Raw genomic sequence first — 26584 nt, 5'->3', positions numbered from 1 at the left:
AAACAGAATTGACACAGTTACAGATAGACCAGGAGAGACCTGGTCTGAACAAAGACATTGGATTCTTATCTCATTACACATGACAAAGCCATTTTTCACCTTCTCACCCCTTGCTTTTTCCTGTAAGACCTATTGCAGTCGTTAAGAGTCGTCAACAGGCTCATCACAGCTATCTGCCAAAGACACTCCCGACATAGAGAGGGGGTGGGGTTGCGGGCTCACGCCCCCAACTACAATCTCGCGGGGCCGGCGTCAGCCCTGCGGGACTCAGGGATTCCCCTAGCTCATCAATATTCATCGCCCTCATCGCCAGCCAATCGGCTGGCGCTGGGGGCGGGCTTGCCAGGTGCACTTAAGGTCAGGGCAGCCCTGCCTCGCCCCTTTTCTTCCTTACAGCAGCTGCGGTCACCACATCATAGGGTGCGCCTGTCGCAGGCGGTAAAATCGGATCTCCAGGTTTGGCTTCAATTCTTGGATGGCTACAATGGAATTTCTCTTTGGCAAGACAGCATGGCCCTTCAGGCTGACTTCCAAGTGCATTCAGATGCAGCAGGTTCCCTGGGTTTCGGGGTCTACTTTAGAGGGCAGTGGTGTGCACAGCATTGGCCCCCTTCATGGCAGGGAAAACCCATTCTCCGTGATTTAACTTTCCTAGAATTCTTCCCTATAGTAGTTGCAATTCATCTTTGGTCTGAGAAATTTAAGGATCGCCGGGTCTGCTTCTGGACGGACAACCAAGCGGTGGTGTCCGTCTTGAATAAACAATCTTCTCGCTCCCCTAGAGTTGCGTCTCTGTTACGATATTTTGTCCTTTCCTGCCTTAAACTAAACTTATACGCTTCAGCCAAATTTGTGCCGGGGATTGATAACAACATTGCGGACGCTTTGTCTCGTTTCCAGATGGAGCGCTTTCGCTCATTGGCGCCGGATGCGCAGCAGCTGCCACAGCCGTTTCCGGAGCACCTCTGGAGTATTGGCAACGAGAAGCAATAAAGGGAGTATTGTCAGCAGTGGCGCCCTCAACCCTTAGATCCTATAACAAGGCGTGGTTAGATTTCACATTATTCCGTCAGAAAAAAGGTCGGTTTAAACCAGGAAGAACCCCAACTAAGTCGGAGGTTATAGAATACCTTGTACGCCTTCGCGACCTAGGTCGGGCCCCCAAAACTCTTAATATTCAATCCGCTGCTATATCGTTTTTCTCCAAAGCTCTGTTCTCGGTTGACCCCTGTGCACACTTCGTGGTGCGGAAGATGCTGGAGGGCTGGCGTAGATCGCAGCCTCCTAGTTCTGACAGCAGACGTCCCATAACTTTTGACATACTTACGCAAATACGCACAAAGCTCAGGGTTATCTGCTGGTCCAGGTATGAGGCCAGGTTATTTTCCGCAGCATTTTCCTTCGCTTTCTTCGGCGCCTTACGCATAGGCAAGGTGGTCTTCGACAACCAACTGATCGGCGTCGGCAGGGGGCTCCTCTTCGAGGATGTGTCCTTGTCCAGCTCTGAGGTAGTCCTTAAAATCCGCAGCTCAAAGACCGACCAGCTCGGTAGAGGGGCTCTAGTCCGTCTGCAAGCTACTCAGTCGGCCGGCCCTTGCCCAGTTAAGGATGCTAGAAAATTTCTGTGCTTAAGGCCAAAAGCTAGTGGCCCTTCTTCATACATGCCGATGGCTCTTGCTTGTCAAAACACCAATTCACGAGGGTCATGCGGAAGGCGATCGCGGCCATCGGGCTCTCACCCGAGGAGTACGCCGCTCATTCTTTCCGCATCGGGGCTGCCACCACCGCCGCCCACATGGGTTTGCCAGCAGAGAGGATAATGGACATAGGGCGGTGGAAGTCGAATGCCTACAGGGGTTACATTCGGAAATCACACTAACCCCTCCCCCGGTTTTCCCTTTTCCCCATCTGCCCCCCACCCTGACCCGGCTCTCTTGCTTTCTTGTTTTCAGATGGCGGCGCTGTGCGGATCTGGATCGTGGGCCACAGCATTGTCCACTGGGCAAGTCTGCGGGCAATGTCTACGGGATGTCCCGTCGATCTCCAGCTCCCCAGTAATGCTGAAGTTTACTGGTTGGCACGTCGGGGAATGCGCTGGGAGGAATTCCGCCCAGCAGTATCAAATAAAATTGCAGTACAAGGCCCAACAGAGGCGCTGGTCATCCAACTGGGCGAGAACGACCTCGCTTACAGAAAGGGGGTGGACTTACTGTGGAATATTGTCAATGACCTGGAGGAGTTGAGGGCCTCCTATCCAAAGCTAACAATTATATGGTCTTCTCTGCTGGAAAGGCGCTGTTGGCGGGACGCCACTAATCCCGTGGCCGTTAATAGAGCCAGGCGGCTCCTGGAGCGCTCGGTAGCGCGTAGAGTGGCTGCAATGGGTGGGCGGGTCATTGAACACCCAGGCATCCAATTCTGCAATGAGGCACTCTACCGCGGGGATGGCGTACATCTTACCGATGCTGGTAACGATATCTGGCTGGCGGACATTTTTCAAGGGTTGAAGGATTGGTTACAGGTCTGAGGGTATTGGCGGCGAGCTTGGCTCGTGTGGCGGTTAGGCATTGGCAGGGGTATTGTTATGCAAATGAAGTTGGGGGGGAGGAACGCCATCACCTCCCCCAAATCTGGATGGGTAGTTCGTTAAAGGACTCCGGGGGGTGTCGCCTCGTCCGAAACCTACGGAGGCTAGGGCCTAAAGCGCGCCCCCGAGCGGTAACCCCTTGGGGAGCGCCCCAGGGATGTGCATCTCGGGGGTTCCCCTTGTTGGTGCTTAACCCTTCCGGTTAGACCGGATAGTCTGTTAGGGCCAATGCCTAAAGCCAATACCGCTCTTACCTGTAATCAATAAAGTTGTGGCCATTTACGCCCATTAACCTTAATTCTGGTGTCCGGTGTCTTTATTTACTTCATCTGTGGGAGGGGGCGGGTATCGCCACGCAATCACCCATTCCCACCACCCTTCAGAGTAATACCCCTCCCCACCTTCTCACTATATAGAAGGATCTGGCAACTTCTGTTTCAGTGTATCTGAAGAAGTGTGCATGCACACGAAAGCTCATACCAAGAACTAACTTAGTTGGTCTATAAGGTGCTACTGGAAGGAAAAAATTTTTTTTTAGAATTGACACAGTCATCAGCCTTCACACTCCTGCATAGAATAAAAATTATATACTGTTTCTCTTTAGCTTGTCATCCTTTCTTGGTTTTTTCTTTTCTTTTCTTTCAAGTATGATATATGCAGTGGTGTAATAGTCCAAGATAGTGGGGGGGGGGTTGAGTGGGTTCAAATTAGTCAGTGCTATTTTAGCTGCAGTATCCTAAGGTACAGTAAAGGTAAAGAGACCCCTGACAGTTAAGTCCAGTTGCGAACGACTCTGGGGTTGCGGCGCTCATCTCGCTTTACAGGCCGAGAGAGCCGGTGTTTGTCCTCTCCGCAGACAGTTTTTCCAGGTCATGTGGCCAGCATGACTAAGCCGCTTCTGGCACAAACGAACACCGACACCAGAGCAGCACATGGAAACCTTGTTTACCTTCCTGCCGGAGCGGTACTTATTAATCTACTTGCACTTTTTGGCGTGCTTTTGAACTGCTAGGTTGGCAGGAGCTGGGACAGAGCAACGGGAGCTCACCCCGTTGCGGGGATACAAACCGCCAACCTTTTGATTGGCAAACCCAAGGCTCAGTGGTTTAGACCACAATGCCACCCGTAGTATCCTAGAACAGCCCAATCAGCATGTGTCAGGGAATGGTCTGAATCAGAGGATTGGGGAATGCATTCTCAGGCAGATCAGATCCTCTTTGAAGAGGAGCTCGAGGAGTGGGAAGATTCGCGCCCCTTGTCTCCAGCAGTTTCAGAAGCAGGGAGAGACACAGACACAGAGCATCTTAGACGGGAGTTGCCTAGCTACGAGATAATGGAAAGAAAAACAGAAGGGAAGACCCTCCCTCCCCCAAAACTAGGAGGTCTGTCCATCTTAGAGAAAAAAGAATGCAGAGAGGAGGAACTTCTTGTTGACGCCCGGGATGTTGTGGGAGATGGAAGGTGGAGGATTCATATTAGCTAACTTCGCTACTACTCTTTGAAGTCACTGAAGGGAGGGGAGGACTCTCCATGCCTTATAGCATGAAAGGGGAGGTTTTTGGCCAGAAACTGAAATGAAACAGTCATCAGCCTATGACCTTGTGAGTTTTTCATTTCATCATCTGCCTTTTATGTATGTGCTTTCTTGGCCAGCGGATGCATTTGCTCTGGTACACCTCCCACAGTGTACTGAAATTATATGAAGGCAGGCAGGAGTTGGGACATTGCTATCTGAGTTCAGCCAGATGGAACTATACTGTGTACCTTAAGTACAATGTGCAATTGTATTCTCTCTTTATGGGTTTCTTGTGTGTCCTGAATGCATTTCTAATGTGCAGGAGCTTTGTGTACCAATTTGTCAGGAACACTTTCTCTGGCAATCACACTTTGAGAGCTGCTTCCGATTACCAGTTGCTGAAAATAACTGGAGGGGAGAAGACCCTTGTGCTTGGGTCCTTCAAGCCAGTTTCCCACAGGCATCTGGCTGACTCTTATGAGAACAGAATGCTGGAGTGAATTGGTCATTGGCCTGATCCAGCAGGCTCTTCTCATCTTCTTAATTTTGCACTCAGAACCAGAATCTGAAATTCTAAATAAAGTATTACTAGATAATCTGGACATTGCCATTAACATTACATGTCACATTTCATGTTCATTGAATGAAACCTGAAAAAAGGTGATCCTGTATGGGTCTACTCAGAAGTGAAATCTACTTAGTTAAATGGCGCTTACTCCTTGGTAAGTGGGTGTAGGTTTACTGACTGAGTGGATAAAGTCTCTTCAATACACTGGAACATCATGTTACGGACGGAATCCATTCCGGAGGCCCGTCCGTAACATGGAATTGATGCAAGCCAAAGCGCTGCATCTGTGCATGTGCACGGTGTGATTTAGTGCTTCTGCGCATGCACCAGTCGCAAAATCCAGAAGTAACCCTTTCCAGTACTTCCGTGTTGCTGCGGGACACAACACGAAAACACATAACCTGAAGCGGACGCAACATGAGGTATGACTGTACAAAATAAAACAAAGGATGTTGAAAGGAAGTCCTATCACACTTTCTTGTTCTTTGGATGTGGGGGAATGCATTTAGTCTTTCAGGAACGTCAAGAATCTGCTTCTTATTTACACATCTTGGCTATCAAAATCTGCTATAAGTGTGCCAGTGGAGACTTGCAGAGGCCATTGAAGCCCTGACATTGAAGCTGAGATACACATTTTTGTACGCATCATTTGGTTGGGGAACTGCATCGTAAAATGAAGAGAAGTTCCAGTCTTGAAGATTTGCATGTTGTTTCAGGAACTTCCAATTGGGTAGGTTTGCATTGCAAGTCCTCACTAAACTGAATTTCTTCTCCATCTCTACCTATAAGACACCACTAGATGCAGCAGCCATCGGAGGGGGGTGGGTAAGGCAAGGCAACGTTGCTCACCTGCATTCCCAACACTGAGCATTCCTCAGAGGAGGAAAGGTGAGACACAGGGTAGGGAGTTCAGTGAAGAAGAAGAAGAGGAGGAGGAGGAGGAGGAGGAGGAGGAGGAGTTTGGATTTGATATCCCGCTTTATCACTACCCAAAGGAGTCTCAAAGCGGCTAACATTCTCCTTTCCTTTCCTCCCCCACAAGAAACACTCTGTGAGGTGAGTGGGGCTGAGAGACTTCAGAGAAGTGTGACTAGCTGCTGGTCACCCAGCAGCTGCATGTGGAGTAGTGGAGACGCGAACCCGGTTCACCAGATTACGAGTCTACTGCTCTTAACCACTACACCACACTGGCTCCCAGCGAGGTGCAAACATGGTGGCAGGAGCACTGGTCTACCTCTGCTAAGCCTCTTCCTTCCTCAGAACTGACAGTGACTCTTGGGGTTGGGAAGGCAGGTGTTGGGGAGAAGCTGCCCAGCTTGTGCTGCTCCACCATGCATGAAGTGTTGGCACGAGGGTTTTTAAAATTAAAAGACCTTAGAGGCCAGTTACCAGGAATAGCATTTTCTTACTAGGGATCTGCAGAGTTTTAACAAGTTTCTTATCTGTTTGGGTTGGGGTTTTTTAAACTATAAATTTTGGTGCCATGTCTTTGTTATTCCCAGCGCAGTACATTTTTTTCCCCCACATCTAAACCTGATCTGCAAAAACAATTATACAGGATACAGGAAGGTTTCTAAGTAGGCCGCAATCCCAGGACCCCTGGCTGACTATACTACTGATGCTTACCTAATGTGCTTCATAACTACCTGGGCTACCACAGTTGCATTTTTCTGCATCTTATTTGGACCATTACCGAAAAGGCACCCCAGAGACATGTTTTGAGAGTAACCTGTGGCTTTTGAAGAAGAAAATGGGAGTGTGGGAGAAGATTTCACCTTTGCATTTAGTTAAGAGACTGAAGTTAATTTCACAGGGTGCAAAACTGTGAACCCCAGAACAGGATTTGAAAGGGCAGAGAGTGTTTCAGACTGTTTCAAAACAATCAGGAAATGCAGGATATTAAATTTTGAAGTGCTGCGTAATCAGTTTTGTTCCATATTGGCCAAGAGAATCCCTAGAAGGCATTTTAATGCACAGTAGGGAGGTAATGAGTAGTGGCAGTAAACGTGTCTGCTTAATGTTGTCTGTATTTATGACAAAGCAGGAATTGAAAGACCTAATGGGTGGCAGGTTTAAAGAAGCTGGTGAAGGGCAGGAGAAGTAGGAGAAGCTGTCGTGGACTGTTAGATAATTTGAAATTTGGCCCTTGTCCTTTTCTACCCGTATGTTTGAATCTTCTGAAACACCAAGCATTAATATGACAATATCACATGTTCTTGCAATAAGCTTTCTGATGGGCTAACACCTGTCGCCGCTTCTAAAGCAATCAGAAATATATATATATCTATCTTTTCTACCTCTAGATTTTCTTTGTTTTCAGATGAACTTTTGAAAGAAATGCCTTTCCCCTTAAACGAAGCCAAGGTCATGGATCCTTTTTCCTTTCAAGGCTGGCTGAACGATCATCGTGAAGAGATAGATCAGAAGAAATCCTTCAGACTTTTTGGAGACAGCTCTGAAACTGAGGTAGAAAAAACTTGAGTACTTTGAAAAGGAGGAGTTGAGTGAATTATTTTTTCAAGTGAACAGGCAGCCTCCTTTGGAGAAGTGTTTTTTATATCTTATTCAGGGGCAGGGAATAAATGATATACAATGTTCCTCAAGGATAGTCTAGCCCGAAGATGTCCATTCTCTCTCTCTTCTATTGGCCTTGGACAAGGATGAGGAATCTCTGCCCAATCTCTGTTGGACTCCCAGTAGATGAAGGCAGCTGTAGTCAAGCCATGTCGGGAAGACTACAGGTTCCCAAACCCTGAACTAGGAGAAACTCTGTAGCAGTTGTATGCCCAACAGCCATTCTAGGGAGCTATACAGATTCCTGCTAAACTGATTTACACCAGTACTTCTGAGGAACACAGATTTAGTCATCAAGAGACCAAACAAGTGACGTTAAATGTGCCTTTTCAGTTAACATTAAACATAAATAAAAATAGATATTTATATAACTTATTCGAAGTGTTGGTGCTGACCTTTAAAGCCCTAAACAGCCTTGGCCCTATATTCCTAAAGGAGCATCTCAACCCCATCGTTCTGCCCAGACATTGAGGTTCAGCTCTGAGGGCCTTCTGGTGGTTCCCTCACTGCAACAAATGAGGTTACAGGGAACCAGGCAGAGGGCCTTCTCAGTTGTGGCTCTCTCCATGTGGAACGTCCACCAATCAGATGTCAAGGAGATTAATAACTATACAACTTTTAGAAGACATCTGAAGGCAGCTCTGTTTAGGGAAGTTGTTAATGTTTGATGTTTTATTATGATTTAAATTTGTTGGAAGCCACCCAGAGTGGCTGGGGAAACCCAGCCAGATGGGTGGAATACAAATAATAAAATTATTATTATTATTACTATATACCTCTATTAATCAAGTCTGATTTGAGGTGGTTTACATTGTCAGAAAAATCTCCCACATGGATGCATCTTCTATTGATGATGTTGCTTTCTATTGATGATGTTGCAGATGTATGGCTATGGCAGCTGGTATGTGATGCTACTTCCATTTCACACTAACTATGTAGGTGGGGTAAAAAGGTAAATGACCCCTGGAAGGTTAAGTCCAGTCAAAGGCGACTAGGGGGTGCAGCGCTGATCTCACTTCAGGCCGAGGGAGCCGGTGTTTCCGCATTTTGCAATACCATATTTTTCGCTCTATAAGACACACTTTCCCCCCCTCCAAAAACTAAGGGGAAATGTGTGTGCATCTTATGGATCGAATGTAGGCTCCATGGCTTCGCGTTGATTTCACTGAAGCCTGGAAAGCGAGAGGGGTCGGTGCGCACTGACCCCTCTCACTCTCCAGGCTTCAGAGATAGCCGCCCAAAGTCTCCAGAGCGTAGCGGGAGCTCCCGCTGTGCTCTGGAGGCTTCGCGTTGCTTTCGCTGAAGCCAGGAGAGCAAGACTCTCCTGGCTTCAGGGATAGCTGCAGCGGGAGGAGAAATGGAAGGGGCTCCGCTTCTCCTGCTGCTTCGCTGAAGGGGCATTGCGCAGAGAGGGAGAGAATTTTTTTTTTGTTCTCCCCCTCTAAAACTAGGTGCATCTTATGGTCAGGTGCGTCCAATAGAGCGAAAAATACGGTAATTCTTCCATCAAACAAGCAATGGAAATAAATGAGGTGTGTGAACTGACCATAGGTGGCTCAACAGGTAGGACAGAACTGCTATGGTAGCTTCTGGGGTAGCCAGTTGCTTATCTGGAGGGAGAGCAGCAAGGTGACATAGAGGCTGGCATGCTGCAAAGCCAATCCAGTGTTTGGCCATGTCTCCCCCAACCCTACCCCACAGCCTTGTCCCTTTTCCTCCTGGCAAGCAATAACAACACACTTGTCAGAAAGCTAGCATAGCTGCTCTGCCCCATTCGGTGAAGCCTCCATGGGCAGAGGATCCAGCTGTGGGTTTTGAGTTTGGCTCAGGAGAAAAGTCTTTCACTCCAGGGGTTACAGATGATGTGGGACATCCTCGTCATCGCTGCAGTTGGACTGAGGCAGTGGGGTTCACCCATGGGTTCCTCAGCCTTTTCTGAACCCAGTCTACTGTTGATTATATCTACTTATATTCAGTTTAGGAATATAAGATGATTATTGCTAGATCTGGTCAAAAGTCCATATAGCCCAGCTGTCCCATTGGTAGCCCACAAGCACAACCTGAGTGTAAAATCATTCTCCCTACCTGCCCATTTGAAATAGTTCTGTTCATGCAAGACCTCCATTAGTCCTCACAGGAATGAAATGGCTCACAGAGCATCATTCTTACAAGACAGATATGAGCCCTTTTTAGTAGTGTATTCATGGTTTTCCTTGTAGTAATGTCAGTCTGAAGGAGACTCTTGAGAGTCCCATGGGCTGCAAGAAGATCAAACCTATCCATTCTGAAGGAAATCAGCCCTGAGTGTTCACTGGAAGGACAGATCCTGAAGCTGAGGCTCCAATACTTTGGCCACCTCATGAGAAGAGAAGACTCCCTGAAAAAGACCCTGATGTTGGGAAAGATGGAGGGCACAAGGAGAAGGGGACGACAGAGGACGAGATGGTTGGACAGTGTTCTCAAAGCTACCAGCATGAGTTTGACCAAACTGTGGGAGGCAGTGGAAGACAGGAGTGCCTGACGTGCTCTGGTCCATGGGGTCACGAAGAGTCGGACATGACTAAACGACTAAACAACAACACAATGTCAGTCTAGTCTCTGTTGGCTTGGTGAGCAACTTTTCAGGTCCTGGAAAGTATTTCAAGGATCTGATGAGAAGTCTGAAAAATACTGGCAGAATCCGAGACCTGGGAGAAGAGTTGGTGGAAGAGGACTGGAAGAAATTTAAAGACTATCTTCAGAAATACTACAAACTTAATGAATGTTAAAAATGCTTGGATTGGTAACAAGTGGTAATTAGTGACAAAAGTTAGTAAGATTATGTAAAAAAGGTATTGATAAATGGTTAAAAATATTGATGTATAATATGTTATGGTATAAAGTTAAAATATTTGAAAAAGGGTAAGAATTTGCTGAATTAAATTTTTATATGGGAATACAAAAGTGGGGAGGCGTGAGGAGGTCAAGAACATAAGTATATGAATTTGAGATTATTGGGAATAATGGATTTGTTTTTACTTTTGTGTTTTTTGTTTAATTTAACTTTTTTTTTAATTAATTGTGATTCTTTTTTTTGTATCTCTGTGTGTTTTGTTTTTTCTGTAATGTATGGTTTTTTATTTTGAGAATTTCTATTCTTCTTTTTTGTAAAATCTTAATAAAAATTTATTTTAAAAAAAAAGGAAAAAAAAAGAAAAATACTTCAAACAACCAAGTGCCGTATTTTCAGGCTGACATATCTATAAGCACACTGCTAGCTTAGTTGATTAACATTGCCACAGAAGTGGGTCGCCTCAAGACAGCTTCATTATGTGGAGCTGTGGGCTGCAAAACTCAGTCTGATTGCTACTCCTCACAGTGCATCTGTACTGCGTAGCAGGGGAGTTTTTCTTTTTCTGTTGGCTTTACTTATGGAAGTTAAGCCTCACTCAGTCCCCCCCCCCTTATTTCAATTCAAATAGTTCCACAAATGAAAAGGTCAGCTATCACTACAGAATTCCAGGGAGAGAAGTACTTTTCCCCAAAATTCTACATCGACTCACATTATTGGTCTCAATATTCCCCCGCCCTGCAAGTAATGAGCCTAAACCGATCAAAACAAAGGAGGACCTTTTCACTGCATACTAGGTTTGCACAACATGTGATGCACAACTTGTGATGCACTAAATCAGTTTTCTCAACCAACGGGGGCATATGAAGAACTTGGTGTGGAGTGTGTGAGAGAATAGGGTTTTTTTTGTTTTGGTAATGTACGATATAAGTAAACAAATTTAAAGTTACGAAATTTCAATCCATGTGAAAAATTCAAATTAAATAATTACGTGAACTGGGATTGAAGGGGGTGTGGGATCTTTTTTATGTTAGCTAAAAGGGGACATGGATTGAAAAAAAGTTGAGAAACACTGTGGTAAATGAAAAATCTCCCACCAGCAGCCAAATCTAGGTTCTTGTCCCAATGACCATTCAGTTTATTCAGGTCCCAGAAAGAGGAGGACCAAGGATGTCTATCAAGCCTATAGTTGTTAAAGACTGTTTTGGGTCACAAGCCCTGCTTTTACAGAATTAATTGATTTGTTTATTTCCCAGATCACTAGATTACTGATGATTTGGTTAGACTGACTGATTAGTTCATTAAGATATACTTCCTAGTTTGTGGCTGCTAATGACAGTCCAGAAAGAATTAAAAGCCTGTCTTTTGTTCCTGCCTTTTCAGGAAGGAACATCTGTTGTTACTGCTGACAGTAATACCCTGTGTCTAGCAAATGGAGACAGCCTTCTCATCCCAGAACAGACTGCGTAAGTATACAACAGTATGTGAGGTTGGCCACCTTTTGCAAATGGCCACCTCCTCTCACCCAGGTATTGGTACATCACTGCTCCTTCTGCTTTCTACTCATGAAAAATTCATTTAGTTTCTACACCACGGGTAGCCATTATTTATTTATTTATTTTGCTGAACTACAGCTCCCATCATTCCTAACCATGATGACTGAGGCTGGTGGGCAATGTTCAACAACATCTGAAGGACACCATATTGGCTACCCCTGTTTGTGTGTAGTGTCACCAGTATTTTGTAACACTGTTCCTACTGAAATCAGACAGGTGCTGTCATTTTGATATTTTTGATACCAAAAGATAGTTTGTTTCACCAGGCCTTCTCAGAGAATTTATTTGTTTCACTGTTGGCTATTTCCCCTGTACAGTCGTACCTTGGAAGTCGAATGGAATCCGTTCCAGAAGTTGATTTGACTTCCAAAACGTTCAGAAACCAAGGCGCTGCTTCCAATTGGCTTCAGGAAGCTCCTGCAGCCAATCAGAAGCCTCAGAACCCATGCTGAATGTTTCGGTTCCAAAGAACATTTCCAAACTGGAACACTCACTTCCAGGTTTGCGGCGTTCGGGAGCCAAAACGTTCGAGTTGCAAGGCATTCATTCAACTTCTGAGGTATGACTGTATTTTAAATTTTTAATTATACACCATGGTTGTTGTTGTTGTTATTATTATTATTATTATTATTATTATTATTATTATTATTATTATTATTGAGTTGGTGGTCCTTAGATCTATGGGTATAGGGTGGTATGCAAATTTAATAAATAAAAAATAAAAAAATAAAAATATTTCCCATTTATTTATTTATTTATTAAAATGATTGCTTAATGGGACATTCTTCAGAGTGACGATAGCCAGGTCCGCTCACCCTCTCGATGCGGCAGTGTTGCGGGATGGCAGAGGCTCTTCTAAGACCTTGATGAGGGTTTTGAGGATGGTGTCCTGCCCTGATAGGTGGCCGGGGCATATCACGAGCCAGATCCTAGCCTGCACCAGGAATTGGCGAATGGGCATAGATGTCAACGTTTCCCTTTTTTAAAGGGAAATTCCCTCATTCTGAATAGGATTCCTCACAAGAAAAGGGAAAAGTTGACAGCTATACGAATGAGGGTTCAGGCTTGGACAATGGGCTGGGCCAGGGGTGGGGGTGGAGCTGACAGAGCAAGAAGGCTTCCCTCAGGTCTGTGTCCAGGCAATTTGAACAGCCTCCGCTTGGAGCCCTACCTTGCTTTTCCTTGTTGGGTTTTTCTCATCGAGTCCATTGTTGGAGCATCAGATTGGCTGCCTCGCCTGCCCCAGTGGAGTCATGATAGCCAAATATTTTGTGAGGGTTTTTGTTTTGCTTTTTGTAACTTTGTTTCACAAATCAAATACAAAGCTTGAGATTTTGTCTGCAATACACATTTACATCAGAGTAAACCTCACTGATATCAGTGGGGATTTCTTTTGAGTGATATAGGTTTGTGTTGTCTGTCTCAAACTAAGCATTCCCACGCTGCCATTCCACTCCTTTCTTCTTGGAATGCTTTTTACCTTTAATCTACTGAACTAGAAAGGTGGCTGTTATGTACTGAGTTGAATAGGATCCAAAAGGCAGCAGTCTGATTGGTCCTAGAACAATAGGATTCAGAATGCAGCAGTCTGGTTGGTCCTAGAACAATATGGTCCAGAATGCAGCAGTCTGATTGGTCCACAGGAGCCACCCAATCCAGCTCCAGGTGGAAGTGAATCTGCAACCTGATTGGCCTTCAGGTGATTCCCGGAATTAGCCAATCACCTGGGGCCCATTATGTAAATAGTGTATATAAAGTAGACATTCTGGGGGAACTTCTATTCCTCCTCACCACTATGAGCTGAATAAAGAGCATGAAATCCACTCTCGACTCCGAGTATATTTCAGTGGCAGTGATACAGCACCGGAAAGGCAAGGAGTCTTAACTCTGTCCCATATTCAGGAGGACCACCGGCTTTCAGGTTCCTGTCCCATGCCCTAATAATTTGTGACCCACACACCATAGATTGCTTTCCTATTTAGAATTAATGTGCTCCGTATGTTTTACAGTTGGTAGAGCCCGGCTCTATGATGGGGAATTGACACCTAGGGTCTCATTGCTTGGAACTGCATTGAATCCCACCCCATATGTTTAATCTACCCAAATCCCTGGTGAGATGTTCATTCTCAGTCATGACAGTCCAGTCTCATTACAACAATCTAATGCTTCCACTTATTTTGGCAACACTCTGTATAGCTGACTGCTCAATTAAACAATGACATTTTCCCTAAACTACCATTTTACTTCTTTCCATTCTGCTAGTTACCAGTAATTAAATTCAGGAGCAGGAGGTGAAGTGAGAGGCGGAAGGGATTTGGTATTCGGTAAAAAGTGTTCCGCATCCTCAGAAATTCTTCTAGCATTGTCAACAAGCAATGAATAACCTAAAGGGAGAGTTTATTGTTATCGGGCAATGAACGCTTAGAGTCAATCTGAAAAGATTAACTGATATGGTTTAAAAAACAGCAGGATCAGTGGAGGGGTGTGTGTCTGCCATTCAGTCCCATTCTCTGTTTTGTTTTGAAGGTTCCAGTGGAAGAGAGCTGAAGGATCCATTGCTCTTTCCGTTATTCAGGAATCCTGCATGGAAAAGACCCTATACCTGAGTTGCTGGCAAGATTGATTAATAAAAGACTGATAAAATGCTATATGTGAGCACTGCAATCTCAAAAGAAGAAGAAGAAGAAGAAGAAGAAGAAGAAGAAGAAGAAGAAGAGTCATTAATCTTGAATCCACACATCTAAAACTATATGACACCATTTAAACAGTCATAGATTTCCCCAAATAATCCTAGGAATGGTAGTTTGTTAAAGTTGCCACAGCTCCCTGGGAAGAGGGATTGATTGTTAAACGACTCTGGAATTGTAGCTCTGGGAAGGAATAGGAGAGTTTACAAGCAACTCTCAGCACCCTTAATAAACTACAGGGCAACTGATATGACTTTTCATATGTGGTGGGCATGTGAGCTGTTACAACCATTCTGGGAAAGCATATGTACAGAAATAAGCAAAATCACAAATCAGGACATATAATGTAATCCAAGCCTAGGCTTATTAACAGATATTCAACTTAATTTGTTATACACAGAACTTACAGTGGTGCCTCAGGTTAAGAACTTACGGTAATTCGTTCTGGAGGTCCGTTCTTAACCTGAAATTGTTCTTAACCTGAAGCAGCACTTTAGCTAATGGGGCCTCCCACTGCCGCTGCACCGCTGCCGTGCGATTTCTGTTCTCATCCTGAAGCAAAGTTCTTAACCTGAAGCTCTATTTTTGGGTTAGCAGAGTCTGAAACCTGAAGCGTATGTAACCTGAAGCATATGTAACCCGAGGTACCACTGTATTGATTTTCTTCTGGTGGCTGCACAATTACTCATAGCAAAGTAATTGATCACCTACACATCAGATAATGGAAAAAAATATGGACAATTGCTTTGTCTGAGAAACTAACAAAGAGAGTACATGTCTCAACAAGGCATCTGATCTGGATAATTTTGTTGAAATATGTTACCCCTTTATGAAATATTCACATGGACTTATGGGAAAATCTAACTCATTAGTCTTCTATTCCAGGGAGAGGGGGTGGGAATGGGGAAAACCAATTGTTCTGTTAATGTTTATATTTTTGGAAAGCGATAACAATGATTTTTTTAAAAAAAATGGAATAAAAATAAACGACAACTCCAAGATTTTAGGGGTGGGGGAAGCCATGGCTGTTTAAAGTGGCATCATAGTAATTTAAATGCATGGTGTGAATGTGGCCTAAGACAAAATAAAACATATTTCAGTGTTCCACTAGAAGTGAGGTCTTGCAACATGAATGCCTAGTTGCTATATATAACACAGTGTCAGGACTCTTGAACAGACTTGCATCACCCACAACACCAGAAGTAATTTTAAAAGTTGGCAGGGTCAACAGGGATGGAGTAGGGTGAGGGGAAGGATTTGGACAGTCTGAGCCAGTGGTTCGTAGATCCCACTCGAAAAAGCCAAAAGGAGCTGTGTAATAGGAAGCTGAATTGATGGCTTGAAACATGAGTTTTGATAAAAAAAATAGGGAGTTGATGAAAGTTTTGAAAGTAGAGGAAATGAGAGCAAGTGATATATAGAGTCAGTGAATTCTTTTTGATTAACCAAGAAATCGACACATTGTGCATAACAACACTTGCCCACCCTTCTCTTTAAACCCAAGCTCCTCCTGTTTCAAGTGTTCCTAAATGATTGACTTTGCCAAATACAGTGAGCAAAAATCTCCCCTTTCATGCTGCTTCAGCTGCTATCGTATATTGCAGCCAAAATAGTCCTGGCCATTTTGAACCCACTTACCCCCCTCTGTCTTGGACCATTACACCACAGAATATAGCATATTTGAAAGAAAGGAAAACACAAGAAAGGTTGACAAGCTGAGGGGAAACAGAATAAATATTTATTCTTTGCAGGAAGGCAGAATCTTGAGATGACTCTCAGCCTGTTTTAAAAGTTTGCATTGCAGAAATCAGAATCATCACAGCAGTTGACTTCCCGACGGATACCATTTTGATTAGGAGAAGGCATATTACAGTTCACCAGGTCCTTCGATGCACAATCGAGTATTTTATCTCTAAACACCCCATCTGAGACAACGTGTGAAGAGGAAAAAAGACGAAAAGAGAAAAGAGTGAAGATATGTACCATTCTCATCCTTAGTTACCACAATGATTAACTGGAATTCACATAAAATATCCAAGGTGCTCGCCATTAAAAAAACCTGGTAATACTGATGGCTGAAAGAATAAAGAAACACAAGGGCTGAATCTAGACACACACACACACACACACACACACACATATATATATATATATATATATATATATATATATATATATATAAACATTTTAGGAAAACATGTTGTAAATTTTATAATGGGAAATCACGTTGGAGAAAGATGGAACTCCACAGTGCCATCCAGTGTCACAGTGTTATAATGCATATAAAATTCTTTTTCTTTACTAATGCAGCTGAGTCCAAGGTTCATTATTCTGGGGAAACAAAGCTATTCTGAATACAGGTACACATGTCTCTCTCCACTTTTTCTACAGCCCCTAAATCTGCTCTAGAATGTAGAGAGAAACACACAAACAAGTTTAGGAAGCATATATGGGAAGGAGTGGAGTGGAGTATTGTGTGGTACCCTCATGCGTACTGTGGGATATTGCAGTGAAACATAAATATGCATGGAGGCTTTGAGACCAGAGTGCTGTGTTTTATAGAATTGGGTCATACACCCTCTTTTCTGGTGATGTAAGTATCTTATTTGTTCTTCTTTTAATTATTTCAATGTGCTGGGGGGGGCAAGAAATTTTCTGCACGGGGTACCACCTGACCTTGCTACGCCACTGGGTGATGGAGGAAATAAGACCTTCTCTTCCTTTCTACACTAACACTCTCTTCAACTATGCAACAGTCAGGAAAGAAATGTATGAGCTTGTTGCATACAAGCTCAGACTGCATGCTTGAAGCTATGCTTCTGACAAAGGCATTTCCATGAATTATTCCCCATTGCCGTATCACTAAGCTTAAAGAAATGGAAAATAAGCAGAAGGGGAATGTGGACTATGGAGCCCAAACAAGGCACAACCTTTGCAGCTGTTTCTTACTTTCGAGGGTGGTGATGCCAACGCAGGTTCCTCCATCATCAACTTCACATGTTTGGTGGTTGCATGGCATTCCTGCTACCATAATTAGGCATTTTGTACAGAGGCGAGCATCTGTTTCAAGAGACAAAACCAAAATGTTGTGAATAATGGAGGGTTGCTTTGATTGATGGATTATATTTCTATGCTGCTTTTCATTCAAAGGAACCCCAAAGTGTCTTAGAAACAATGAATGACATTAGGGTAATAGAGCATCAGAAATACATCACAAATCATAAGACAGAATACAGCAGGAATCATAAAGAATAATTAACAAGATTTTAAAAAAAGTAATAGCCAAATGGCCAAGGAATTTCCCTAAGCCACTGTAAAATATTAAATGGAGAAATGGAGAAAGAGGCAGCCCCCAGACCACTTCTGAAGGACTTTCTTCTTGTAAAGCTGGGTGGATTTTTCATGGCTTGTTCTTTAAAGAATTGACCCCAAATGGGATTAAAAGGAGTTGGCACAGGATGGAAAAACATTGAGCCATCCACCCCTAGCTTTGAAATGAACCTATAGTTTGCCCTCATCTTGTTTTTTTAAAAATAATAGTTTTTATTAAAGATTTCTTGTGCTACAGAAGGCTTGCCCATATCGTGATTTTATTTTCTGTTTGCAAACTATCTCTACCTGGTAAAGGAGTCAGTTTCCCTGCTTGAATATTAGGGAGAGTTGCTTAAATACATAAAATGTTGAACAGATTCTAACAGGCTGCAGTAAAGAAAGAGATGTGAAGCAGGGCCACTCCATCATTGATTGCAGGGGGTTGGACTAGATGACAATTGGGCCCCTACCAGCTCTAAGATTCTATAATTCTCTGATCAGCTTCACTGCAACAACAGCTGCCCTTGTCTCGCCCTCTCCCTCAATTGCCACCTAGCAACAGTCTTTCCATTGAGGTGCAACAGAGGGAGAGAGCAGAAGAATTTCCATTTAACTGACTCAGTTCAGATTCTGTGGACAGAGCATGAATTTGGTTTGGTTCATACTTCAGTATGAAACTACCTAAGTTGCATTTTCCTTTTCTTAACCTGCCTCCCTTGGCTGACAGTGCTTTTCCCAGCTCTTGCAAAAAGAACATACCTCCAGGTGTAAGGAACAGGAAAACACAGATTGCAAGAAGTACTTGACTTGGGATGGACATCTTGGTATCAAAAGGTGTGTTCTCCAGCAGAGCCCCAAATCACAGAGGAATAGATGTGGACCTTCACTAGATTCCTCCAGGGTGGAGAAGCTCCTTCCTTTGATCCTTTTAACAACACCCTAGAGATCATGGTGTCTTGAAAGGAACTATAAAGATAAATGTGTGGGCCATAGCATCATGAACTGGCCACTCATCACAGAACAAAAATCCCAATTTAAGTGAGGACTTGAAGTGTGGGTGCAACAGATTCTTTGATGTCAGGGCTTTAATGGCCTCTGCAAGTCCCCACTGGCACACCTGCCACTTTTAGGACCAAATAAATGCAGGGCAGAATCAAAAATATCATCAATGCTTGCCCAACAATAAATGGACAATGGTTTTAATGTTTAATTCAACTTTTAGGTGTTGAATGGTCTCTTTAAATTTGAAGGTTCATTATTGTTCCACAAGATGTGTATGTCTTTAAGGGCCAGAGCAAATAACGTGACCTAGTTTTACATCTGTGAAACAGTATAGCAGGTGCTGCTAAGTTGTGTTAATCAAGCTGTGTCAGCAATTGGGTAAAGTATATAAAGAGCAGCACCTAGTTCTCTCAGTTCCCTGGTGGTTGGGTTGGTGGATGGGTCATGTTTCCTGATATATTAAGTGTAAAAGGAGTTTTTGTTTTTGTTATTAAAAGCTAGCTAAAGTTATTTTGTGTTGTGTGGTCTCCCCAGCAAGCTCTCTGCAACTAGTCTGCAAATAGCCAACATTAGGACCACATAAATGCAGGGCAAAATCAGAAATGTCATCAATGCTTGCCCAACAATAAATGGACAATGGTTTTAATGTTTCTAATCTGATATAATAAATCTGTAGAAATGACAATATAAACACCGCAAGGCCATACTTACCTCACAACCTTATGCATGCCCATACAAAAATAACTTCAAGGAGACCTTTTAGCCTCACGAATATAGAAAAGATGGGAGTGACAATCTTATAGCAGATTTTGATAGCCAAGATGTGTAAATAAGCACCAGAGTCCTGACGTTCCTGAAATACTAAATGCATTTCCCCAAAGAAGAAGAAAGTGTTATAGGATTTCCTTTCAACGTCTTTTGTTTTATTTTGTATTGAAGAGACTTTGTCCACTCAGTCAGTAAACCTACACCCACTTACCAAGGAGTAAGCTCCACTGAACTCAGCAGAGTTCACTTCTGAGTAGACCCATACAGGATGACCTTTTTTCAGGTTTCATTCAAGGAACAAGAGATGAGTCGTATAATGTTCATGGTAATGTCCAGAATATATAGTAATAACTTTATTTAGAATTTCAGATTTTGGTTTTGAGTGCATAATTAAGAATGTAAGAAGAGCTTGCTGGAACTGGCAACTAATTTGAATGGCTTTCAGTGACGTTTGGACATATTAATGGAAGATAAGGCTATCCGTGCCTAGTAGCCATGATAGTTATGCTTTCCTCCGAGGGTTGGAGACAGTATTACTGTGATGGCTTGGGACTCAGGCTCAGACTCGGAACCAGAGGAGTCTCAGTCTGCACTGGATCCTTTGCCTATCATCTGAACCAAGTCTGGGGCCTGATCCTGAAGAGTCCCAGTCTGCACAGGTTCCCTTGCAACAAACACCAACTGGGCCGAGTCAGGTGCCTGAGCCTGCCCTGGCTCCAGATGCAGGGATTACCTTGTTGCCTTTAGCTGGGCCATCACTTACAGCTGCTCCACTACCGGTTTGGTCAGGGGAGGTTGAGGCAGCCCCTGGGTCTAGTAACACACCGAAGTCTCCCTAGCTGCAGAGAATGAGGTCTGAGAGAAGGAGAGACCTGAGTACTTGCAGGAGGAGTGCTCACCTTCGAGCGAAACAGGGAGGTGAGTCGCCTGGGGATCAGGACCGGCCGTTACCCCAACAAAGATAAAAGGCTGTCAGACCCCGCCCCAGGTTGTGGGAGCAACATTGCTGTATGCCAGATCCTGTACCTGTCCTTGCCTGGTTTCCTGCCTCGTGTCCTGCCTTGACCCTGTCGGACTGACTCCTAGCAGAACCTTTAGATTCTGGACTGGACCTGGACCAAGGTTCTCGTGTTACCCCCGGGCCCAGCACAATTACTTCCAAATATCATTAAAATAATGAATTGTTGTGGAATTCTGGAAATCTGAATTTAGGAATCAAGAAATGAGACAGAATCCAAAATTAACAAATGTGTCAGTTGTCATAGTGCTTCTCTCCCATGGCATGTGTGTATAAGCTGCCTGCCTCTTAGTCAGTGTGTGTGGCCACTGGCATGAACCCCTTGCATCTTCAGAATTTCCCTGGAGTTGAAAAAGAGGATCCATCTCTGCACTAATATATTTCCCCTTTAAATGTTGACATGGCAAGCTTGGACATGGCAGTTCTTGGAAACAGAATTGACACAGTCATCAGCCTTCACCCTCCTGCAAAGAATAAAAATTATATACTGTTTCTCTTTAGCTTGTCATCCTTTCTTGGTTTTTTCTTTTATTTCAAGTATGATATATGCAGTGGTGTAATAGTCCAAGATGGGGGGGGGGGTTGAGTGGGTTCAAATTAGTCAGTGCTATTTCAGCTGCAGTATCCTAAGGTACAGTAAAGGTAAAGAGACCCCTGACAGTTAAGTCCAGTTGCGAACGACTCTGGGGTTGCGGCGCTCATCTCGCTTTACAGGCCGAGGGAGCCGGTGTTTGTCCTCTCCACAGACAGTTTTTCCAGGTCATGTGGCCAGCATGATTAAGCCGCTTCTGGCACAAACGAACACCGACACCAGAGCAGCACACGGAAACGTTGTTTACCTTCCTGCCGGAGCGGTACTTATTAATCTACTTGCACTTTTTGGCGTGCTTTTGAACTGCTAGGTTGGCAGGAGCTGGGACAGAGCAATGGGAGCTCACCCCATTGCAGGGATACAAACCGCCAACCTTCTGATTGGCAAACCCAAGGCTCAGTGGTTTAGACCACAATGCCACCCGTAGTATCCTTGAACAGCCCAATCAGCATGTGTCAGGGAATGGTCTGAATCAGAGGATTGGGGAATGCATTCTCAGGCAGATCAGATCCTCTTTGAAGAGGAGCTGGAGGAGTGGGAAGATTCACGCACCTTGTCTCCAGCAGTTTCAGAAGCAGGGAGAGACACAGACACAGAGCATCTTAGACAGGAGCTGCCTAGCTACGAGATAATGGAAAGAAAAACAGAAGAGAAGGAACAGCCAGTAGAGACATCATTAGAGAGTATGGGAGACTCTCCCTCCCCCAAAACTAGGAGGTCTGTCCTTCTTAGAGAAAAAAGAATGCAGAGAGGAGGAACTTCTCGTTGACGTCCGGGATGTTGTGGGAGATGGAAGGTGGACGATTCATATTAGCTAACTGCGCTACTACTCTTTGAAGCCACTGAAGGGAGGGGAGGACTCTCCATGCCTTATAGCATGAAAGGGGAGGTTTTTGGCCAGAAACTGAAATGAAACAGTCATCAGCCTATGACCTTGTCTGAGTTTTTCATTTCATCATTTGCCTTTTATGTATGTGCTTTCTTGGCCAGCGGATGCGTTTGCTCTGGTACACTTCCCACAGTGTACTGAAATTATATGAAGGTAGGCAGGAGTTGGGACATTGCTCTCTGAGTTCAGCCAGATGGAACTATACTGTGTACCTTAAGTACAATGTGCAATTGTATTCTCTCTTTATGGGTTTCTTGTGTGTCCTGAATGCATTTCTAATGTGCAGGAGCTTTGTGTACCAATTTGTCAGGAACACTTTCTCTGGCAATCATGCTTTGAGAGCTGCTTCCGATTACCAGTTGCTGAAAATAACCAGAGGGGAGAAGACCCTTGTGCTTGGGTCCTTCAAGCCAGTTTCCCACAGGTATCTGGCTGACTCTTATGAGAACAGAATGCTGGAGTGAATTGGTCATTGGCCTGATCCAGCAGGCTCTTCTCATCTTCTTAATTTTGCACTCAAAACCAAATTCTGAAATTCTAAATAAAGTATTACTAGATAATCTGGACATTGCCATTAACATTACATTTCACATTTCATGTTCTTTGAATGAAACCTGAAGAAAGGTGATCCTGTATGGGTCTACTCAGAAGTGAAATCTACTTAGTTAAATGGCGCTTACTCCTTGGTAAGAGGGTGTAGGTTTACTGACTGAGTGGATAAAGTCTCTTCAATACACTGGAACATCATGTTACGGACGGAATCCATTCCGGAGGCCCGTCCGTAACATGGAATTGATGCAAGCCAAAGCGCTGCGTCTGCGCATGTGCACAGTGTGATTTAGTGCTTCTGCGCATGCACCAGTTGCAAAATCCAGAAGTAACCCTTTCTAGTACTTCCGGGTTGCTACGGGACGCAACACGAAAACACATAACCTGAAGCGGACGCAACATGAGGTATGACTGTACAAAATAAAACAAAGGATGTTGAAAGGAAGTCCTATAAAACTTTCTTGTTCTTTGGGTGTGGGGGAATGCATTTAGTCTTTCAGGAATGTCAAGAATCTGCTTCTTATTTACACATCTTGGCTATCAAAATCTGCTATAAGTGTGCCAGTGGAGACTTGCAGAGGCCACTGAAGCCCTGACATCAAAGAATCTGTTCCACCCACACTTCAAATTCTCACTTAAATTGGGAATTTTCTTCCATGATGTGTGGCCAGTTCATGATGTCACAACCCACCCATTTATCTTTATAGTTCCTTTCCAAGAACATCATGATCTCTAAGGTGTCATTAAAAGGATCAAAGGAAGAAGCTTCTCCAACCTGGAGGAATCCAGTAAAGGCCCACATCTATTCCTCTGTGATTTGGGGCTCTGCAGGAGAACATACAGTGTCCTTTTGATTCCAAGATGTCCACCCCAAGTCAAGTACTTCTTGCAATCTGTGTTTTCCTGTTCCTCACACCTGCAGGTATGTTCTTTTTGCAAGAGTTGGGAAAAGCACTGTCAGCCAAGGGAGGCAGGTTAAGAAAAGGAAAATGCAACTTAGGTAGTTTCATACTGAACTATGAACCAAACCAAATTTATGCTCTGTCCATAGAATCTGAACTGAGTCAGTTAAATGGAAATTCTTCTGTTCTCTCCCTCTGTTGCACCTTAATGGAAAGACTGTTGGTGGTGGCAATTGAGGGAGAGGGTGAGCCAAGGGCAGCTGTTGTTGCGGTGAAGCTAATCAGAGAATCAGAGAATCTTAGAGTTGGAAGGGACCCAAGAGTCATCTAGTCCAACTCCCTGCAATCAATGATGGAGAGGCCCTGCTTCACATCTCTTTCTTTACTGCAGCCTGTTAGAATCTGCTAAACATTTTATCTATTTAAGCAACTCTCCCTAATATTCAAGCAGGGAAACTGACTCCTTTACCGGGTAGAGATACTTTGCAAATGGAAAATAAACCTCAAGGGCAAGCCTTCTGTAGCACAATAAATCTTTAATAAAAACTATTTATTTTTTTAAAAAGATGAGGGCAAACTATAGGTTCATTTCAAAGCTAGGGGTGGATGGCTCAATGTTTTCCCATCCTATGCCAACTCCTTTTAATCACATTTGGGGTCAATTCTTTAACGAACAAGCCGTGAAAAATCCACCCAGCTTTACTTTTAGAAGCAGAAAGTCCTTCAGAAGTGGTCTGGGGGTTGCCTCTTTCTCCATTTCTCCATTTCACATTTTACAGATGCTTAGGGAAACTCCATGGCAATTTGGCTATTACTTTTTAAAAATCTTGTTAATTATTCTATATGATTTCTGCTGTATTTCTGATGCTGTATGAAGCTATTGTCATTCATTGTTTCTAAGACACTTTGGGGTTCCTTTGAATGAAAAGCAGCATAGAAATATAATCCATCAATCAAAGCAACCCTTCATTATTCACAACATTTTTGTTTTCTCTTTTGGAGCAGATGCTCGCCTCTGTATAAAATGCATCGTTATGATACCAGGAGTGCCATGCAAACACGAAACATGTGAAGTTGATGATGAAGGAATCTGTGTTGGCATCATCACCTATAAAAGTAAGAAACAGCTGCAAAGGTTGTGCCTTGTTTGGTCTCCATGGTCCACATTCCCCTTCTGCTTATTTTCCATTTCTTTCAGCTTAGTGATACAACAAAGTGGAATAATTCATGGAAATGCCTTTGTCAGAAACATAGCTTCAAGCATGCAGTCTGAGCTTGTATGCAGCAAGCTGAAATATTTCTTTCCAGGTTGTTACATAGTTGAAGAAAGTGTGAGTGTAGAAAGGAAGAGAAGGTCTTATTTCCTCCATCACCTAGTGGCGTAGCAAAGTCAGGTGGTACCCCGTGCAGAAAATTTATTGTCACCCCCCCCCCCAGCACATTGAAATAATTAAAAGAAGGATAAATAAGATACTTACATCACCAGAAAAGAGGGTGTATGACCCAATTCTATAAAACACAGCTGTCTGGTCTCAAAGCCTCCATGCATACTTATGTTTCACTCCAATATCCCACAGTACGCATGAGGGTACCACACAGTACTCCACTCCACTCCTTCCCATATATGCTTCCTAAACTTGTTTGTGTGTTTCTCTCTACCTTCTAGAGCAGATTTAGGGGCTGTATAAAAAGTGGAGAGAGACATGTGTACCTGTATTCAGAATAGCTTTGTTTCCCCAGAGTAATAAACGTTGGACTCAGCTGCATTAGTAAAGAAAAAGCATTTTATATGCGTTATAACACTATGACACTGGATGGCGCTGTGGAGTCCCATCTTTCTCCAACGTGATTTCCCATTATGAAGTTTACAACACATTTTCCTAATTTTATATATATATATATATATATATATATATATATATATATATATATATGCATCGATTCAGCCCTTTTGTTTCTTAATTTTTCAGCCATCAGTATTACCAGGCTTTTTAATGGAGAGCACCTTGGATATTTTAAGTGAATTCCAGTTAATCATTGTGGGGGACTGAGGGTGAGAATGATACAAACCTTCACTCTTTTCTCTTTTCCTCTTTCTTCCTCTTCAAACCCTGTCTCAGATGAGAAGTTTATAGATAAAATACTCGATTGTGCAAAGAAGGATAAAGTGCGGTGTGAAAATTCTTTACAGCGAAACAACATGCTTCAGGAACTCAGGTGCTGTGATGATACTGATTTCTGCAATGCAAGCTTTTAAAACAGGCTGAGAGCCACTTCAAGATTCTGCCTTCCTGCAAAGAATAAACGTTTATTCTGTTCCCCCTCAGCTTGTCAACCTTTCTTGTTTTTTCCTTTCTTTCAAATATACTATATGCACTGATATCCAAGATGGGGGTGGGTATTATTTTGGCTGCAGTATCTGATAGAACCCCAAACAGATCAGAGCCCGCCAAACTTGAAGCATGGGAAGTCCCAACAAAATATTTATAATTTAGGCTGAATATTTGGACTATTTGATATGTACCGTATTTTTTGCTCTATAAGACGCACTTTTTCCCCTCCAAAAATTAAGGGGAAATGTGTGTGCGTCTTATGGAGTGAATGCAGGCTCCTTGGCTTCAGCGATAGCAACGCGAAGCCTCCAAAGCATAGAGGGAGCGCTCTCTCCGCGCTCCGGAGGCTTCGCGTTGCTTTCGCTGAAGCCAGGAGAGCAAGACTCTCCTGGCTTCAGTGAAAGGAACCTGAAGCCTGCGGAGCGCAGCGGGAAGAAAGGCTTCAGGGATAGCCACCTGAAGCCAGGAGAGTAAGACTCTCCTGGCTTCAGAAGAGAAGGAGAGCTGCGCAGTGCCCCTTCAGCGAAGTAGGAGGAGAAATGGAAGGGGCTCCGTTTCTCCTGCCACTTCGCTGAAGGGGCGCTGAGCAGAGAGAGGGAGATTTTTTCCCCCTTGTTCTCCCCCCTCTAAAACAAGGTGAGTCCTATGGTCGGGTGCGTCCTATAGAACGAAAAATACGGTATTTGTTTAATTTTGAACATTCTATGTAATTTGATTGGATTGTTAAAAGGTGAAACTTAAGAAAAATGATTTAAAAAGGAAAAAAGCAGCCCAAACAGCATGAAAGCTGAGATTTTTGGTCACTGTATTCTGCAAAGCTAAACATTTAGGAACACTTGAAACATGAGGAGCTTGTGTTTCAAGAGAATGGTGGGCAAGTGTTATGCACAATGTGTTGATT

The 26584-nt window shown here is 43.7% G+C and overlaps 2 protein-coding genes and 1 long non-coding RNA gene across 3 annotated transcripts in view; 2 read left to right on the top strand and 1 right to left on the bottom strand.

Moving 5' to 3' along the window:
• The window catches only part of HAAO (3-hydroxyanthranilate 3,4-dioxygenase), a 38525-nt gene extending 23080 nt beyond the window's left edge, over positions 1-15445 (top strand). Inside the window, exon 11 of the transcript XR_014545859.1 lies at positions 15210-15445. The gene's annotated coding sequence lies outside the window, so the exon portion shown is untranslated. The remainder of the gene's footprint in view (positions 1-15209) is intronic.
• Positions 15446-16034: 589 nt separating this feature from the next.
• Positions 16035-18579, bottom strand: LOC310758796. Its single transcript, XR_014545915.1, has 3 exons — positions 18390-18579; positions 17268-17378; positions 16035-16243 (listed from the first exon to the last, which is right to left on the bottom strand). It is a non-coding gene; the product is annotated as an uncharacterized lncRNA (long non-coding RNA).
• Positions 18580-23197: 4618 nt separating this feature from the next.
• Positions 23198-25676, top strand: LOC310758235 (uncharacterized protein). Its single transcript, XM_083604159.1, has 3 exons — positions 23198-23370; positions 24356-24466; positions 25471-25676. The coding sequence occupies exons 1-3, from the start codon at positions 23310-23312 to the stop codon at positions 25605-25607; spliced, it is 309 nt and encodes a 102-aa protein (XP_083460285.1). The 5' UTR covers positions 23198-23309; the 3' UTR covers positions 25608-25676.
• Positions 25677-26584: the final 908 nt, after the last annotated feature.

This window comes from Podarcis filfolensis, assembly GCF_964270895.1.
Source record: "Podarcis filfolensis genome assembly, chromosome: 3".
Lineage (NCBI taxonomy): Eukaryota > Metazoa > Chordata > Lepidosauria > Squamata > Lacertidae > Podarcis > Podarcis filfolensis.
Note: the sequence above shows the minus strand (reverse complement) of the source record. Positions and strands in the feature narration are given on the sequence as shown.

Bases quoted from the DNA above. Each gene is read 5' to 3' on its own strand.
- LOC310758235 (XM_083604159.1), top strand. From the start codon at position 23,310: ATGTCCACCCCAAGTCAAGTACTTCTTGCAATCTGTGTTTTCCTGTTC. The intron at 23,371-24,355 runs GTATGTTCTTTT...CTTTTGGAGCAG, and splicing joins CCTGTTCCTCACACCTGCAG to ATGCTCGCCTCTGTATAAAA. The intron at 24,467-25,470 runs GTAAGAAACAGC...ACCCTGTCTCAG, and splicing joins TGGCATCATCACCTATAAAA to ATGAGAAGTTTATAGATAAA.